General features: G+C 38.3%; 1 protein-coding gene, 1 long non-coding RNA gene and 1 other non-coding gene across 5 annotated transcripts in view; 1 reads left to right on the plus strand and 2 right to left on the minus strand.

Moving 5' to 3' along the window:
• Window positions 1–794: 794 nt before the first annotated feature.
• TRNAT-CGU (transfer RNA threonine (anticodon CGU)) lies at window positions 795–866 on the minus strand. Its single transcript has one exon. It is a non-coding gene; the product is annotated as a tRNA-Thr (tRNA).
• A 107-nt stretch (window positions 867–973) lies between these two features.
• The window catches only part of LOC138690526 (uncharacterized), an 85496-nt gene continuing 68007 nt past the window's right edge, over window positions 974–18462 (plus strand). Inside the window, exons 1-2 of one of the 2 annotated variants that reach the window (XR_011329299.1) lie at window positions 974–1094; window positions 3700–3775. This is a non-coding gene — a long non-coding RNA (uncharacterized lncRNA). The other variant, XR_011329300.1, reaches the window with a different exon arrangement.
• Window positions 6813–18462, minus strand: part of MRTFB (myocardin related transcription factor B) — an 85150-nt gene continuing 73500 nt past the window's right edge. For both annotated transcript variants that reach the window (XM_069809972.1, XM_009927633.2), the window contains 4 exons: window positions 16158–16316; window positions 15712–15849; window positions 14235–14295; window positions 6813–12235 (listed from right to left, as the gene is read on the minus strand). In XM_069809972.1, the coding sequence (XP_069666073.1) occupies window positions 11697–12235; window positions 14235–14295; window positions 15712–15849; window positions 16158–16316 (897 nt within the window). In that variant the 3' untranslated portion in view covers window positions 6813–11696. The remainder of the gene's footprint in view (window positions 12236–14234; window positions 14296–15711; window positions 15850–16157; window positions 16317–18462) is intronic.

The following is an 18462-nucleotide window of genomic DNA, read 5'->3' on the forward strand; positions in this document are numbered from 1 at the left end:
GAAACCTCATGTTTTACTAACCAGAAGGCAGAACTAAATTAATAAATAATTAACTGAATTACAGGCGAGGGGAAGCAATGAAAAGAACCAGGAATTGCAGGATGGTCTCGGTAGCTGCAGCCTGTGGAGAACGGCTCTTCAAGCGAGAGCTGGCAGAGGCCCGGCTTGTTCCTCACAGGAAGGGATCCACGTTGTGGCGGGCGCCATCGCGTGCTGCGAGGCTGCCGCGTAGGGAGCGCGTGTGACACGGCCTCCACTGGGGCAGACATCTTTTCCGTGCCCGTGCGACAGCGTCTGCTAATTTCAATTCTTCGGCTTGAGCTCGAGGGTCTCTTGACCACAGGGTTAGGCCCCAAGGAAGGTGGTCTGAAGAAAAATGGTTCCGTTGCTGCCACTGCGGAGAGCGAGGTTTCGGCGGCTGGTGTAGTGAGGTAGAGGGGCGCGGGTCTGACTGACGAGAAGCGGAGGAGGAGCGGGGCGTCCGCCAGGCCCCTCAGTGGAGGCCGGAGCAGCCGTGCCGCAGGTGGGACCCGCCTCAGCGCCCTTACTCGTGCTCGGTGCGCTCAAGTCAGACGCCGCCGCTCGCGTTCCGCTGCGGGAGCGCCGCCGACCCGCGGCCGTTGCCGGGTGCTCTCCCGGGCCCGGAGCCGTTCGGCCCCCTCGGAAAGTGCCGCCGCCGGGCGGGTCCTCCGTCCGTCCGTCCTGGCTGGCGCCGCCAGGTAGGGCGGAGGCGCGGGGCTCCCCGCCTTCCCCTAAAAAGGATCGGGAATGCTCCCGCCGGCGCGGGCCCGCCAAGGCACGGACGGGGTTCGAACCCGTGATCTTCGGTTTACGAGACCGACGCCTTACCACTTGGCCACCGCGCCTGCGTTAACGCACCCTCCCGACGCCCTCCTATCGCTGGCGCCACTCCCGCGCTGCCTGCCCCGCGCGCCAGCAGCGGGCGGCCGCCTCCGCCACGCCCCCGCGGTCCGCCGCGCGCGCCTGCGCCTGCGCCACCCCCTGGCGACCGTTAGGCGGCCCGGCGCGGGGGGGGGGCGCTGCGCGCGGCTGTTCCCTCAGGCGCGGAGGGCGCAGCAGCAGGTTCCCCCTCGGTAGGTGTCTGCGGAGGAGGAGGCGGTAGTTGCGGGAGGGGGCCGAGGGAAGTCCCTCTCTCCGCGGGAGCGGCGAGGAGCTGTCCCGTCCGTCCGTGGAGGCGTCCGCAAGGGCAGCGCCCTCTCCCCGCCTCGGCCCCGGCGAGGCGTCGGGGCCCCGGGACTCTCCCGCCTGTGAGGGCGGCCGGGCCGGGCCGACAGAGGGGTGTTCCCCGGGGGGGGTGTGTGGTTTTGTGGTGCCGCAAGTGGCGGGCACGCAGCTGAGCTGCGGCGGGCGTTTTCTTCACCGAAAGGTGGCACTCGCTGCGTTCAGAGCAGTAAGCGCGTTGGAAGCGATGTAGTCTTCCTCAGACCAGAAAGAGCAGCTTCGAGAGGGGGAAGAAAAGCGGGAATAAAACTTTCTTCCTCGGAGAAAGAAGCAGAAATGCAAAACGTTGGGATAATTAAATGGTAAATGTTAAATTAAAATCACTAAGTGCCTGCTACGTTCCCTATAAAAACTTAGTGTTGTGAAATGCTGAAAAGGTATTGAAATACGTACATCGGTCTCCTAGATATTTACAAGTGTGACCTGAAAATGAAACTTTTAGTTTTCGTCTACTGTTCATTATGGAGATCCCTTTGAATTCCATGTGAAACTTTTGCTGGACACCCAAGTTATATTCTGTCTTCCTGGATGAAAGGAGTTTTGTTTATTGACCTGTGGGTGGTACTGATCCCAGCTATCATCAGTCTCTCTCTTTTTTTTTTTTTTCTTTTGATGGAAGAAGCATGTAAACATGTTAACAGAGGTACCTTTGTAAAGGTTGAGATCAGAGTTACTAATTTGGTGGTGCTGTAATGCAGGTGTGTTAAAAAATTAATATATCTATATCCTTTTGGGATGTTCTTTGAACTGTCATCAGGAAAACTCATGCCTGTTGGCTTGACTGTACGAACAAATTTAAGTTCTTTAAAAGTTGCCATTTGTCAGCTTCTCTGTGATAACTCTATGCATGCATGCCTGCCTGTGTTTCAGCAGAGCAATTCGAATTAGGTTCACCTGCAGTGAAAGGTGTCTGATCTAAATTACCTTACTGGATAGTCAGCCTATGTTAAGTGTGTTTGCTACTAACCCTGGCATAGCTGTCCCAAAGGTGATCCGTTCTGGTTTTCCAGCCCTTATGGGCATAGCTGATGGCCTGGCGACCTGAACACTTGCTGGATGCAGCAAGTCGTGTTCATTGCTAGCTTCAAAGGACATGCCCTCATCTGGACTATGGAAAGCTGGGAAGCCAGAATAGTACTGTTGTATTCTGCTTTTGTCTTGATCGTTGTGGTCACTGCAGCACTTCAAAAGTGTGATGATGCATAGGAGTGGAAACTGCCTAACTCAACTCTCACACCCGTAAATTTTATGGTAAGAAGTGACCTCAGAGGGCCAGTTATCTTAGCTGACTGAAGAAGAGTTACTCTTAGTATTACCAAGCTGGCAGTAGGAAGGAGCTAGATTTTAATAAATCATGCTTGACTGATGTCCTTCCATTTCTGGCCCACTAGCTTATTACAAAATATGCTCTTTTATGTGCCATACTTGCTAATTGTAACTTGTCATCACAGTTCCTGTGCAGTTCATGTCTGTGTTTGTTTTATTCATGTTTTTGTATCTTTATAAGCTGAGAAGTAATTTTGTGCTGGGAGGAAGCAGAGGGGACTATTTGAATTATGTGTAGAATTTGTATGAGTTGTATCTCTTCAAATGCACTACATTTTTAATAAATGTATTCGGTTGGCATCAGAAATAGTATTTAATGGTAAATCAACTTCTAATGCTAAAGTTCTTCCTTAACTGTATGGAGAGACTGAAAGTTCAGTTTGAAATTGTAAAGGTCTTCTGAATAGATTAAGAGGAAATACTTGATTGGGTTTTAAAAAAGTTGCCTACTCTCTAAGCTTAACTTTCTCAATGTGTCTGGAAAAAATGTTACTGTATCTGTCTTAACAAAGTGCTGTTTAATGGTGGGCTGATTTATCAAAACAATACATTTTATAACTAAAAATATAAATTTGATTTTAAAATGTGTAATTGCCTGTGGTGTCTTGATGTCTGGATACTTTTGTTTGGAAGCGTCTTTTATGCTGGTTGTTAACCCTTGTTGGAGCTCCATGTGAAAGCCCTTATTCTTTATGGTGAATCCTCCTTATGCAGTGTTCTCTTCTGACAAAATCTTTTTTAAAACACTATGTGACTTTCCTAAAGGAAAGTCTTTAGAAGACTCCAATGCTGAAAAGTTGTCAGAGATTTTGTTGGAAGGAGAAAATAATCACCAGGTTTTTTTCTTCCTTCCCTAAGGCTCACTCTTACGAGATGGAGGTGCTGCTTTAGGAGAGGGCTTTGATGTCTGGTTTAATGTACAAAACTAGGCCTTTCTACAAATCTCCCCGACTCTTTTGAGGAGATACAAGGGAACACTCATATTTATGCAGAATTTGTGCAACTCTGTAACTGAGTTTATAAAGACTTGCTGTGCAGCAGCTGGACTGCTTCTCAGTTATCAATTACTTGAGCTTAGACCTTGTCCTAGCTTTGTGAAGGAATGTTTCTGTTTACTATTTTAATCAACAGCTTGTCTGATGCAGTGTTACGGTAGAGTGGCCCTGCAGTCCTTGTTCTGCAGAGAAGACTGGAGACTCATCTTCAGGTAATATTTTATGTGAAGGGAAATATTTCTTAAAGTTACTCTATAAATTTATGGATAAACATTTAAAGGAAAAAAGAAACAGCTATTGTGTCTCAGATGCTCTAATTTGTTACTTTGATTCTCTTTTAGGAAGGTCTCGGTGGGGTTGTGGACTATAGTATGGGGTGTGGGGAAGTCTGTGTGACTTCTTTGCTATCAAAGAAACATCTCTGACTTGAGACAGTACAAATATTCTAAGAAATATATCACTCTAGCAACATTTGTGTAACAACAAGCTAATAGGCGAGAGTATGTATCATTTAATATTGTACAGAGTAAAGAGAAATGTAATGATAGCCATTTATAGAACATGGTTTAATATATTCAGGTTTTATTGAAAACGAGGGTTTAGCTTGCATAAGAAGTTCATTCAGCATAATCTCAAGCTTCATCAGTCCTTCTTGTCTTGGTGTTTACATCATAATACTAACATGAATACAGTTTGGGGGGAGGGTTATGTGTTTGTATTTCTTGGTCTTTGTAAAACAATAAACCCGCCAAATTGCCAGTTGGCACCAAAACAAGTGCTTTATCTCTGATATATTCTAAATATAAATTCTGTAATGCACAAATGCATAGTCAAAAAGTGCTGCGATTGTTTTGCAATATTTATGTTTGGTGTGTGCTATCTGAAAGTAAGTTTGTGGCATATATAGCCTACAAACTTTTAGAATGGTTAAATTTCATAAAGAAAAGGTATTTTATTCAATTTACAGGGCATATTAGTAAGTTTCAATTTGTTCAATTTTATAGGTTTTGTAACATTTGGCCAAGTTCTGATGTCATCAGTGTAGAACAGACTTTAATAAGGAAGCGGTGGGTGATCTAGTATGGGGACTGCCTCCACAAGAGGAGGTATAATAGTAAATATTTAAATGAAGCAGCTTCATCATGAAAAGAAGCTTGTGCATATTGAACAGCTTATAGCTCATTCTCCTGAAGAAATGCATAGAGGTGTTCTGGAACACAAGCTGAGCAGAATACCAAATGCAAATACGCAATCCCACAATCCGCAACATCTTGAAAACCTTGGAAGAATTTAGAAGTGTCATGAATAAAAGTAGGTGCAATCTTTTCTACATCAGAAATAATTTTCTAATCCTTTCTTTGCCATATTATAGTTCTGAAATATCCGTTAATCTCTCACAGAATAGCCTTATTCTTTGTACTTGGTTTTTTTACAAATTATTTTTTATTGTGAACAGGTAGCTCCTATTCAGAAAAATATGATACAAACACTATTTCCTTTCTTGTTAAATTCAAGACTAGTGCTGTAAAGTATAAAGAAGAATTGCAGTATTCTGTAGTTGATAAGAATGCGCATATAAACTCACTTGGGGATTATTTCTGTATTGTGACAATGTAACTCAATTAGGAACAGAAGTCTGTATTGCAAGGTGAAATACACCCAGCAATCTGCAATGGTAGTTTAATAGTTTTTGACTTCACTCTGAGAAGCCTTAAAGGTTCATTTGCATAAGTGAACAAAATGTTGCATTTGACTCACAAATGAGGTTAAACTATCTGGGGAATAATCAGGAGCTTGCCTGATCACACAGGCACAGCTTTCCAAGAGATCTATCTATGTGGCCTGATCTGAGCAGCTCAGTGGAACCCTTCCACCAGTTTGCTCCAGGTCAGTGACATGAGAGGTTCACAATAGGAACACACGCCTTTCTGGAATGCCTCGTTTATGCTGTATTTTAAGTTGCCCTTTTTCCCTCCCTGAAAAAAATCTCACTTGGAGTGAGGAAGAAACTAGGTTTTTCCCTCTTCCTTTTTTACCCTGGCACTGTAAGTCATAACAATATTAGAGCCCCCCCATCTCCCTTGCTGTTGCTTTTATACATGCAGGTTGTTCTCTCCACAAGCTAGTGGTGTGGACTAATCCAAGAGATTATCCTTAGAGAATTTTGCTACAAACATGACTCTCTGTGGTTAACAAAAATACATACTAGAATACTATATTTTCCCAAGTCTTACCACAGCATCTCAAGTTTTGATCAATTTTTCTTCTTTGATGGGGATGGATTTAAACTAGTGCTTGTTCAGTGAGCTCTTTAGTACCCCTGCGCAGTCACATGTGGTCAGTGCATGCATTATGTAACTTTAAAGTCCTCTTCTGTGCTGGACTTTAGAAGACTTTTTAAATAAGGCGTTTTGCTCTTGTGAAAAAGAACAGGGAATGTCCAAAATTACTTAGTACATCTTTGCAGGTACACTGTCAGAGCTGTTTAGGTTTGTGCAATTAACACATGGTTACTCTCTGGGTAGCATAGGAAAAGCACTCCCAAGTTGTTCATACCTTCTAAAAAGTACTATGGCAGGATAGGTATTCTTGGAAGCTTTGGTTTTTAAGATTGGGCTGAGCCAAAGAAACAGTCATTTTTCAATGAACTAGTTAAGAGATGAGTGGTGGGGGGTGAACCCCAGCAACTGCACATCATGAAAATTCGGTGACAAATGACAAAATAAGGACTGTATGGCTTATGAGTTATATAAAAAGCTCATTGATTACAATTGTTTTAATTTTTATGAAGCCACTTCATTTAAAATATTTTGAAGAGTGTCACATATATTTTACTTGTGTGTTATGTAAGATAGTTACACTTGTGCATACGTTAGGATTTTTTTTTTTTTAAAAAGGACAAAAGTACTGAAAAGTCAGGGTTCTTACCCTACCTTTTATTGAGAAAAGAATAAAAAACAGGAAAGGAATTAATATAATAGTATTGCTGGGGGGGGGGGGCGGGGAAGTCCAAACCTAAACTTTTAGAGTTCAGGAAATCTCTATTCTTACAGATTTTGGCTCTGATTTTGAAGACAAACCATCATTCCTTTGGACTTTGTCTAAGCGCAGGTTTCATTCTTACTCCTTTTTTTTGAGAAAGGTACTTAGATCATAGGCCAAATGTTTCTGACTCATAAGAGTCAGAATTTTTGTTGATTATTATTAATGGTATTTTCCACTTTTAAGTAGTAAGCATGGACAAATGAACACAGTTTTCCTTTTTTATTTGAGACACTTAGCAAAAATGCTGAAATATCAAACATTTCCTCAGTAGCTACAATATTGCCACTATGTACAAAATATTTGATAAATGTAGTACACATATAAAAATACAGTATGCATTACATATATACAGTACAATGTGCAAAACATATGGCATTCAAACATATGGAATTGATTTTAGGGGTGCAAACAGCAAATACAAAGGCATCATGGTTTCTTATAGAAAGGCAATACATAAACTGACGCCCTGATTGCCATAATTTGCATTTAGTAAAGTAGTGCTTAAATGAAGAGGGCCCTAAAGACAGATGTCTATCTTCTTCTTTTCACAAAATGAGATGCTAAGACGTAATTATGACTATGAAAATAAGAAGAGAAACACCTACTAGGGTTAGCGTTATTTCTACTGCAAGCAGTACTGTGAAGAAAAATCCTATCTGGAAAAAAGCCTGTGCTATTACTTAATACAAATTTCTCAAACAACAAAAACAAATCTGTACTGTTAAACATCAAAAACAGCTTTGAAAATATCTACATCCTTGATTTTAAAAAAGTATGGATAATACTTTTGGGGATTTAATTTCCTATGCTTCAAAATATGAAGTGCCTCCTTTGGCAAAATAAATGGCAATGCTTTGGTTCCTATTTAATTTTTTATATTATTATAATTTATTTTAGGCTGTCTTTTGAATATCTGAGCTGTGTTTTTTATAAAAATAGCATGATTATATAGTTATTAACCATTCCCTGCTTTTTATTGAGAATTTGCTCTCATAGCTAGAATGGCTTTTTTGGCTAGATTTCTACAAATACATGTATGCACTTTTAACTTAAAAAGTCTTTATATTCAGTATTAGACACTACAGAATGATGTAGGTGTCTCTTTTTTGCACTTTGTTCCTAGCAAACTGGTATAAAAGGAATACTTGAGATTACTTCAGATTTTAATGAATGCTCTTTATTGGCCATGTATGTATACTATGTGCAACTCCATTCCACATATCCCACATAAAACCCCATCTCTAGTATCGTCTAGAAGTTATCAAAAGGCAATTTAATAGACCACAGTATAGTTTCAACAGCACATTTACTAGAGATAAGTGGAAGAAATTTTTTTTCCAGTTTTAATAGAATTTGCTTTAAGTTTATAATACACAGAAGATGCCATCCAAATAATAACTGTTTACATCGGTGAGCTTTAGTGTGTTTGATTACATAATGCCCTTCCAGTTAAATGTATTCTATGATTGCATTTTCTCTGTCTTGAAAACAGTTCAGCAGCTTGTGCTTGGTTTCCAATTGTGGTGCCTACACTTTTCAGGCATCTGAATGTTTGAGATTACATAACATAAAAGCTGAATATTGAAACTTCCATTTTGATCACCTGCTTCCTTGAACATAACTCCTGGTGGTGAATTTAGAAATACCTTGGAAAGAAATTGCAGTATTAAGTAGTGATGATTTCTAAAAGCTGTGGCCTCAGCTTTTTGAAGGTCTGATTCTGAAAGCCCACACTGCTGGATTAGACTCTAAATCTCTGTAGAGATCAACTGCCATAAATTAATTTTATTCTCAGAGAGAATTGCTAAATTTATGACAATGATTTCTTAACTATTTATAATGTTAAACAACATTTTGCCTGTAAACTTACTTGCCTTAACTAATGCTGAATGGCACTAAAAGTGCATAACAAATACCATTTCTGTATTAAAAGCATGATGTGACTCCTCTTGATTAACATTAGCCTTGTAAAATGTATGTCTGAGCTCTGCGTCTATAAGTGTAAACACCAACTTTCGATTTTCACACTGATAAAATGGTATTCCTAATTACTTTGAAGGATCTACTAACACCACATTTGATGGGAAGTGTTCTGTTAGTATATTGCAGGCATTAAATGGCAGATTTAGTGCCAGTACATTCCTTTGCAACTCTTCTCTTAATGAGAAATCTTCAGTTCTGTACAGTCAAACTGCACAGTCATGATTAAATTTAAGATGTATTGTATTTGTGTTACAAAAACTGTCCTGTAAAACATGCACACACAGAAGTCTAAGTAAAATCTATTTCTGCCATAACAGGCATATATAACTATGGCAAATATATCACATTTCAGAACAAAGTCTAAAGCAAACCATTAATACACAATTCTGAAATGTACAAAAAAGTAATCACACGTTCCCTACGCTAGAATATTTGTACTTCAAAACCTAAAATGATCCCATAATTTTTTTAATAGTTTTTTTTTTTTCCGAATGGACTTTTAGAGTAGAAAGCTATACTGTACTGATAACAACACATCTCAACTGTTTGGGTTTATTTCTGCACATAGATTCCTATGGATTAGTTAACATTCTACACTGTCAATAAGGATAGTTTTGTAGCAAGATGACTTTGCCAGTTTAAAGCTCTATTTACATGCACATAAAAAATGACAGTACAGTTGCTCTAGGTTACTTTGTCCTCTAAAAATTAATTTACTTGCCTCATACTTAATCAGAAGGCAGGGTCAGGAAGGGGTAACTCTAACCACACATATGTGGTTTGATGTCTGGTGTATCACACATAATAAATTGACAGTACTGCAGAACACTAAATTTCATTCAAAGTTGTTCCTATCAGACCAAGAGTCCTTAATTCTTATTCTCGTAACAGCTGAGGGCACTTAGTATCTCAGAGTATTAGCTCCCAAGATAATATGATGAAAAGGAATGCAAAAAGTTGAATGTATTTGTTCAGTGTTATTGAAGATTCCTATACCATCAAAATTTAAGGCAGACAGTCCATGTGCAATATTGTACTCAAGTACTGTAGGCACAGCAAGAAGGAATAACGAAATAGGTCTTTCAACTTCATCTTTTGTTGTGAAAAATCTCCATAGATTGTTTTTCTGTACTTTAATCTTAAAGTAAATCCTGGCCTGTAAAACTATTGAAGAAATACAATGATTTAAATTGCTGGTAACTGATACGATGCAAACATATGATGCCAGTTTAAACCTTGAATCAGTGATGTAATCCACTATTTTATCTGAAGCCATTACTAGTAAACCATACTGCATTTGCAGTTAATTCCACAACATTTTCTGACAAAAGTATTTTGTTTGATGTTAACATGATTGTGGTGTTTTTCTGTTTTTTTAAATGTGATACAGGTTGCTAAATAGTTAACAGCTACTTTCTGTTTTCATTATTTCTTTGATATTCTTTGATATATATCATTAGTCTAAGAAGTAATCAAAAGCTTCAGGGCATTTTTTCATTAGCTCCTACAAAACTTTATTTTTGAAGGCTGGTGGTGAGGAAGAAATTCTGCAATGAGATCAGTTTTTCAGACTAGAAAATGTATCAAGCTTCCATTGTTCAGGAAATTGGGGACTGTTTCTTTTTATCTTAATTTAGGAATTCCCTAATAGGAAATAATTCCAATTTTAAGTTTGATGATCAGCTTACATCATCTATGGCAACATTTAACACCTACTACCTGAGAGACAACCGTAGAACTTAAAAGTATTTTACCTCTATTTGCATTTTTTTGTTTGTTTTTCCAACTGCTACCATAATAGACTATGAAAAAAACAACTAAGGGCTTTAAAAAAAAAAATAATATTTTCATGTGCTGTGCTTTGAGGTAAGAGCTTAATTTTTGCTATTATCTGTTTCAGATATGACATAGCCTTCTTATCACAAACCAGTACATCCTGATACTGCTATTTAGGATTCTCACTGATCAGCTTCTCTGTTTAGCTTCCCTGATGTTATGTAGTGGTAGACAAAGCTGTTCAACAGATAAAGTATTCATTAAGAAATGATGGTTGTCCTGTCAGTACTGTCCCCTGCAACTTGGTCTGATCCTACAAACATCTTTTATTGAGGGCATTGGGACTATTCTTGCATAGATGCTTGCAGGATCGTAGTGCAGAACAGCATTAATTAAACTTTTCTACTTCCTCAAACTGTTGTAATATGCTGAGATACTGGATTCAATGATCTGTAACAAATATCCTCAAACACAGAGTAAATTAGGATATTTATTATTTCCACTATAGTAATCTTGAAGACCACTGTTCCCTTCTGTTCACAAAAATAAGCTATACAAAGTTAAAAGAGTATACAAATAACTGTCTGATATACACATTAAAACCTAGCTATTAAATGCAGAGCATTGCTATAGAAAATTCAGTGTTCTCAATATTACCTGGCGTAGCTACGGTGGATTTCTTGCAGTTACACTTAATATCCCTTTGGATGCAGTTAAATTCTTCCCTCATGATTAAAGAATGGGGGAAGAGTTTTAAAAACCACAAAACCAAAATATAAAAACAACTTGAACAAATTAAGAGACTAGATACATGAAATTTCACTGAACCAGCCAGTGCTTCTACTTGCCTTTGCTCTCACAATTCATTTGGAACCTGGCTCAGGCTATCCACAGGAACAATGAAGTGCAGTGATACCTCACCCTCCCCCAAACATTTGCTCGCTGTGTCAATACAGACAGTTGAAATCTCACTTTTTCTTCTCTAAGTTTAGCCATGTTGTGTTGCTCATTTAAGCATTACAAAGTCAGAGACATAACTTCTTTCTTAAATATTTGTGATGTGTTTACCTTGGGGTACTTCTAATCAGTAACTACAATCATCCTTTCCTGACTTGTGAAATACAGCTTTCAGAGGGCCCTAATCTGCATTACTGATAGGAGCATAAAGTAATTCACTGTTGTAAACTTGAAAATCAATAAGGAATTAGCTTCAAGCATTTGTTCTTCCAAACATTACTGTCTTAATTTATCTTAACTGCAATCAGAATGATACAATAATGGACCTCTGCTGTGAAGAGACTTGCAGGTCGTGTTCTCATTGGCTACAGCTTAATCCCAGTGCAACTGTAGATCTTGTGGATCTAGAAAGTCAGTGGAAAACACGCTGGGGGCAGTAGAACTGAGAGGAGTGAGTCCAGATGAGGAGCTGGGCATTGTAATGTCTAGCCATTCCATATTGTCCAAATTTGTATCAGGAAGGTCAAGAGACAGACAAGAATTATTCGTGGTAAACTGTGGGTCAGATGTTTCCATGGGTGAATGAGAGTGATCTAAAATGCTGGAGTGATTAAGCAGATCATTCTGGAGGTCTTCAATTAAAGAAAATGACTCTCTGTCCTCATTACTGCTTGTCAGTTGAGGAATTTCATTACCTGACGGTAAAGTTCCATCCAAGAGGGCTTCAAGTTGGTTTTCCAGACTTATAGACAAGCTGGTTGTTGGTTCTAAAGACACAGGAGGAGGGGCCATTTGGATTTGTGGTGGTGGGCGGGATATCACTGTATTCACTGGCATTGTAGTGATGTTGGCTGTTACTGGTCTCATTTTAGAAATGGGAGATGGTTCCTCCTTTATTGGAAGGGAAATCTCTGTAATAAAAAAAAAACAAACCACCACACTATTGAATTCAGAAAAGATAATGACATATGTCCTCAGGCTTACAACTTCCACCCTTTTCTTGCCCACTTTGGGATGCATCCACAGTGAACTCAATGGACTAAGTCATTCTGCTGTTCTGATAATACTAACACTACATACATTAGACTATGTCAGGTACTCTATCATCAACAAAGTATTGTAAAACAAGTTCCAGAGTTCTGCCTTCAATAATACTTCAGCCAGTTAGAATATTTCTATTGATGAAAAAAGGAACAATGTTCTAGATGTTAGCTTTGCCTCCTTCATGGTTATAGTTCTTCTGACTAATTAGAATAATTATGGAACCAACATGTTTCCTCATTTGGAGAAGAGCACCTGAACCAATTTTCAGTTCCATCTCTGTTTAGCACTGTGTCTACCTTTATGAAGTAGAGTCCAAGAGATCAGCTGATGTGATGAGGATGCATTTATTACTGATTCTAGAATCTAAAACTACTCTTCTGTCAAGAAGTTCCATATAAGATAGTGGCAGTAACCATAAAAGCAAATAAAGCAAAGTAAGTTCCAGTTAATTCTTATATGCTAATGGAGTCCAATAATAAGATTAGACAGACCAGAATATGCAAATAAATACTCTAGCACAGGTGATGTTTCTGCCAGCAAAAATGCACCTGACAATATGTTTTGCAACAGTTTTCCAAGCAAAACCCACATCCTTAAAACCTGTAAGAGCATCTATTAAAATGATTGCTTAGTAAAAGCAAAGCATTACTAAACAGACCCTCTCACTCTCTTGAAGTACATTAATAAACTAAACATTTTCAGTGTAGAACTCGCTTATGTAAGTGCAAGAGCACCGAATGCTTTACTTCGTTTTTCATAAAGATGATCAGGAAACATTTGCTTTTTTATTGCAACTTAGCAAATATGGAGCAGTTGTTGCCTTTAAGATCCAATAGGTTTAGTAATGTAACACTCAAAGCAAAATATTTAAGTAAGCACACGAATGTTTCCTCCATCCTCTGTTCCAGAGGTAGAACTTCTTCAAACTACCCATGCAATATTTTAATAAAAGCACTGAAAACATTTTTTAATTTAGCTTGAGTTGTTCAGTGCACAGGTCACTTAACTCATGTCTGTCACTGTCTACTCCATTTTCTTCAGCTGACACTGCAATTTGCTTTGAAAAAGGAAAAATACTTAATGTTTAGAATATCGCTAAAATCTTCTAATAGCCTGCAATCAGTCACTTCTGTCCTGGCATTCACTGCCATCAAGATCCTTGTATGACAGTAGTACAAAACATTAAGTTAATTGAATTGCTTGGCACCAAGAACATTTCCCAGTATTGTAATGGCTTCTTAGCCTACAAAGCCTAATTATGCCTGAAAGCCTCCTTCTTTTACTGCAAAGCTACTTTGTATATTACTTGAGTTATTTCAGTTCCTTTCTGATAGTTCCTTTATTTTAACTGACATAGAAAGTTGTTATTCATTAATGTCTCTATGTAGTTCATACATACTTTTTCCAGTAACGTTTCTTTGATGTTTAGAGTTGATAATACATGGTTATATTTAATGAAATTTTAGTATCAACATGCTTTAACTCTTACTTTATTCTATTTTTTGTATAATTTCAATATACATTGTATGGACTTGCTCAACTTTTCCTATTTTGATAAAATACGTCTGTGCTAACCTAAGGTGTTATTTTAATTGTTTGAATGCTGTATGGATTATTGCAAAGGTCTGCCTGGGCTAATTTAGAAGCAGAGAAGTTCTACAGTAGGTTGACTGTATGTGTTTTGGTAAATGTTTTCTTTAATAAATAATTATTGCAAACCTTCAGAAATATTAGTTTAATTCAGGCTGGATAGCTTCTACCTCCTCTCCCTGGAAGAATTCTTTCCTTTCATTCCTTTAATTATAGCACTGACTTTTTATTATCAGGTTTTAAATCACTACATCACACAGATGCCAATTATCTTACCTCCGCTCTTGATGAGAATATCAAAAAGATCATCCATCTGCTGACTGTGCACACTGGAAATCTGTAGTGCATGAGAAAAGGGTTATTCTTTTAAGATGTAGTATTTTTTCCTAAGCTGACTGATCCTAGCTTCTCTCAATAGTACATAAGTACTAACCTATGATCAAGACTAAAATTCTTCATGTGAAACTGTCAATCTAGAAAACAGAGAAATAGTTTGGAGACACACTTGTAATCCCTGTGGTCAGTTTCAGTACAAAGGAATAGGGAAAAAATCTGAAATGCAAGACAAAGATTTCATGAATGCAACCCAGAAGAGAGGTGCAGAAAACTAGGGATAAGAAGGAGAATTACTAACCCTGTTTTGTACCAGGCCAAGTATCTGGAATAACTGCAGGACTTTGCGGGCTGCACCCTGAACTGCTTTCTCTCAGAGATGCCCTGCGAAAGCCATCATGTAAGACGCATTTTGTTAGGTATGGGTTTGTGGTTTTTTTTTCAATTTGTAGATTCATGTTCTTTTCTTTTTTAATGGGGTGGATGAGCTTTCATCAACTGTTTATCTGTTTGTTTTAAATAGCCACCTCCTGAATATCTGAACCTTAAGCAAAAGGTAACAAAACCTCTGCAAACCCATTCTTTCAAAAATAGTCTAGGAAAAGTGGCGACTTTTATGATGGTCTCAAAATGAAAACAGTGTTTTAAGACATTGGTTATACTCTGGAGATGGGAAGTAATTTGTCATCAGTAGATCTAGCTCCTGGAAAGACGCCAGTGGAGAGGCACTTTGCTAACTGGTAGTGATAGAATCACATAGGACCACCTTTGTGCCTTCACTGTCAGGATGTCTCACACATGCCAAGGACATATAAAATAGCATTAGATACCTATGCTTCTGCCTGAGTGTCTGCCACCACAAAACCAGCAACCAATACCAAGTCACCACAAGGTTTTATCTTTTGGCATAGTTCCCTCCAACACGAAGGTTATCATAGTACACTGACAAAGCACTCAGTAGGATTATTCATCAAGCTTACTAAATATAGACTCTTTTCAAGCAAGCACCTATGCTCATGTTTATATATGTTTGCCTAAGTGTGTATAAACACACTCACACACATTCTCCTCAAGTTTACTCACTTTGGAAAAAGTATTTTCTTTTTTAAGTCTGAACCTTGGGTATCATACATCCTTGAAACAAGTCAGTTGAAGGCTAGTTATTGTTAAGTACCAATAGCAGCATTATCCCAATTATATATGTCACCAAGTGGATACTGCAAGACTCATTTACATGTCTGTTACTTTTAATGAAAAGAATCATGAAACAAGAATCCTGTAGTTAAACACAATTATGAAAATATTAACAGAGTATGTTATAAAATCTTGACACCAAACAAAAAACTAAAATAAGCAATGGCTTTGATAATTCTAAAGAAAAAAAATGGCTTTACTAGACTAAACAGGAGAAAATAACTACCTCACGGTGCGATGTCTGAATATTGCGGGTCTGTTTTATGGCCTCTTCATAACGAGGAGGATCTTTTGTCTTGGATACTGTGTTGTTGAAGAGGGATTGTTGAACTATGTAAGGCTGGGCTTGAGATGGAGAGCCAGGCTGCATGAAATAACAAAATAATGACTAAACAATATGTTTTAGTGAATTCAAGATGTATCAAGTTCTACAGATTATCCTATTTTGTCATACCAATCTACATATTTACAAATAACAGTAGCATAGGTGATCAGGGGAATAAAATAATAGTTTCTTTCTCCCTCTCTCATACATACATACATATATGCATTATTAAAATCTACAAAACATTCTTCCTCCTGGAGTGAACTGCAGTATGTACATAGTCACATATTATTTAAGAATAAAAACATAAAGCTGAACTTTATGGAACACTGTTGGGCTAACCTTACCTTGTTAGGAGTAGCAGGTCCATTCTGCACAGAGGGGACCTGATTACCACCAGTGTGAACGTTAGAGTTTGACGTTTTATTAATAAAAGATTGTGAAGGTGTTGTAACTGGTGCCGTCTGATAGGAAAATACTGTATTTGATGTGGTAGGTGGAAAAACCTGTAAAGGATTCATGTATCAGTCTTAGGTTGTGGGTTTTTTAAAAAATTAATAGCATTGGGTAAATGACATTAATAAAGTTTTAAGACTTTTTTTTAAATACTTGCTTGCTTAAATTCCCTATTAATGGAATGTTATTTGTACTGAGTTTTCCCTCCAGTGGAATAATTCGTAAATCTAGAACAATTACTCTATGAAAGAAACTTTGTGCTGTGACATGCTTTCATTCATCACTGATAACTAAAAATATTTCCCTGCAACTTTCCAGAAGTGTGAGGAAAGTGTAATATAGTTTTTCCAAAATACATTCAGAAAAGTATGGAACAGTTTAATGTAGTATGCCTGACTTCCCCACCTAGTGGACAGTCAATAAAATTAACTTACTTCTGGCCTGATACAAACTACTATATGTATCCACACTTGTCCTGTGCTGCCCGCTTTAAGACAGAAAGGTTTTGTTTGTGCTATATAATTCTAGTTTCTTTTAACTACAGCTATCTATGAGTAGTGAGGGAGAGGCAAAAGATATAACTGATGAACTTGGGTATCAGCTGTGAATTTGGTTACTGGTATATAAACTTTTTATTTCTTCAACTGAGAGTCCATACACTCACTGCAAATGATTCCAAGCAGTATCCTTCTTCTCATATTTTTAAGTTAAAGGGAGAGGAAGAGGACCTATGAATGTATGAGTGCATAAGACTGTTCTTTTAAATTCAGTATCGCTCCCAGATACCTTTATGACAAAGGTGTGACAAATCTCAGATTGGGGATGGAGATAAAAGCTAGGATAAGCTCTGTGGAGTACAGTCTGAATACCAGATTGTCTGCTGTGAGAGGGTTTAATACAGTTTTTGTTAGCCACCTGGATCATCTGTGTGAAAACTGTTGTACTTCAGCTGTCTACCACTGAGGTGAATGGCTGTGGAGATGTCTTCTTATTACTGAATGAATTGAAGAACAAGGGCCATGTAGTAGCTAGAATGTTGACACCTCAAGTGTGTAGGAGAAAATAAATGGAATAATCAGCTGGTTTGCATAAAAATCTGAGCTACCTGAGAAAGTCTAGATGAATTCAAGGGAAACCAGTTCTGGAAAACAACTATTTATGGAGGTGATCACTATTAGGAAGGCCAACTTCACTAAAAAGTGTGAAATTAATAAGTAGCATTACTCACTCACAGTTCATTAGCTCAATCTGACTGCTGAAATATCCAAGCCTCATGAAATGCAAACAATAGACAGGTAGATCTAATGCTGAATGGATGAAGACTGTCCTGATCTATTGTATCACATCAGTATTTTACATTCTGATATAAAAAACAGTGCAATTATGCTGCTTGGCTTCCTATGTAAAAGATGGCAGTAGATGTGTGAGAAAAACAGCTAGGATAGGCAGGCATTCAGCTCAGGATAGCCAGGTGCAGACTAAAGTCTGCTGGGAACTATGTGGTCTCCATGACAACTGATCTGAATAGGGCAAAAGACCAGAGGGTACAATTCTTGGTTATCTCCTGCAATCATTTCAAGGAACTTCTAGACAGCAAAGGAAGCAAACTGCTAGTCTCTGGCACAGGTATATGCCTCAGGATGACTGGAAAATTTCTATATGGGACCTGTCAAATTAACAGCGTAAGATTAGCCCCTCACCAAATCCCAGAGAACCTGGACAAAATCTGCTTTTTGGATATACGTCAGTTTTGACTTCTGTAGGACAACCTCAGTGTCCATGAAATTAAACAGATTGAACATGCAGTCTGAAGAGTAATGATGCTCATTTAGTTGTGTTCCCCTTTATTAGCCAGCTGTCTAGAGAATGGCAGGGCATAATCATACATCTTCTATGATAAATTCTTATCTGGAACAAGAGCCTTAGCAGAAGGAGATCAAGGACAATGCACAGATAGAAGCCCCAAATCACATCAGAACATGGGTTTTATGATGCACTTTTGTAAATTGAAATATAAACTTCAAAGGATGAGATATTTTGTAACAGTTACATAAAATACTGTAAAAATTACCCTCTTCATCTTGAAATGTCAGTTGTTTCTGAATTATCCTTTCCTTGGGGCAGGCTGAAAAACCTTGTTGTCCTAAGTGATAGGAGCCTTAGAGTCAATAGCACTGATAAGGAAGAAATAAAGGT

The sequence above is a fragment of the Haliaeetus albicilla genome, chromosome 22 (assembly GCF_947461875.1).
Source record: "Haliaeetus albicilla chromosome 22, bHalAlb1.1, whole genome shotgun sequence".
NCBI lineage: Eukaryota > Metazoa > Chordata > Aves > Accipitriformes > Accipitridae > Haliaeetus > Haliaeetus albicilla.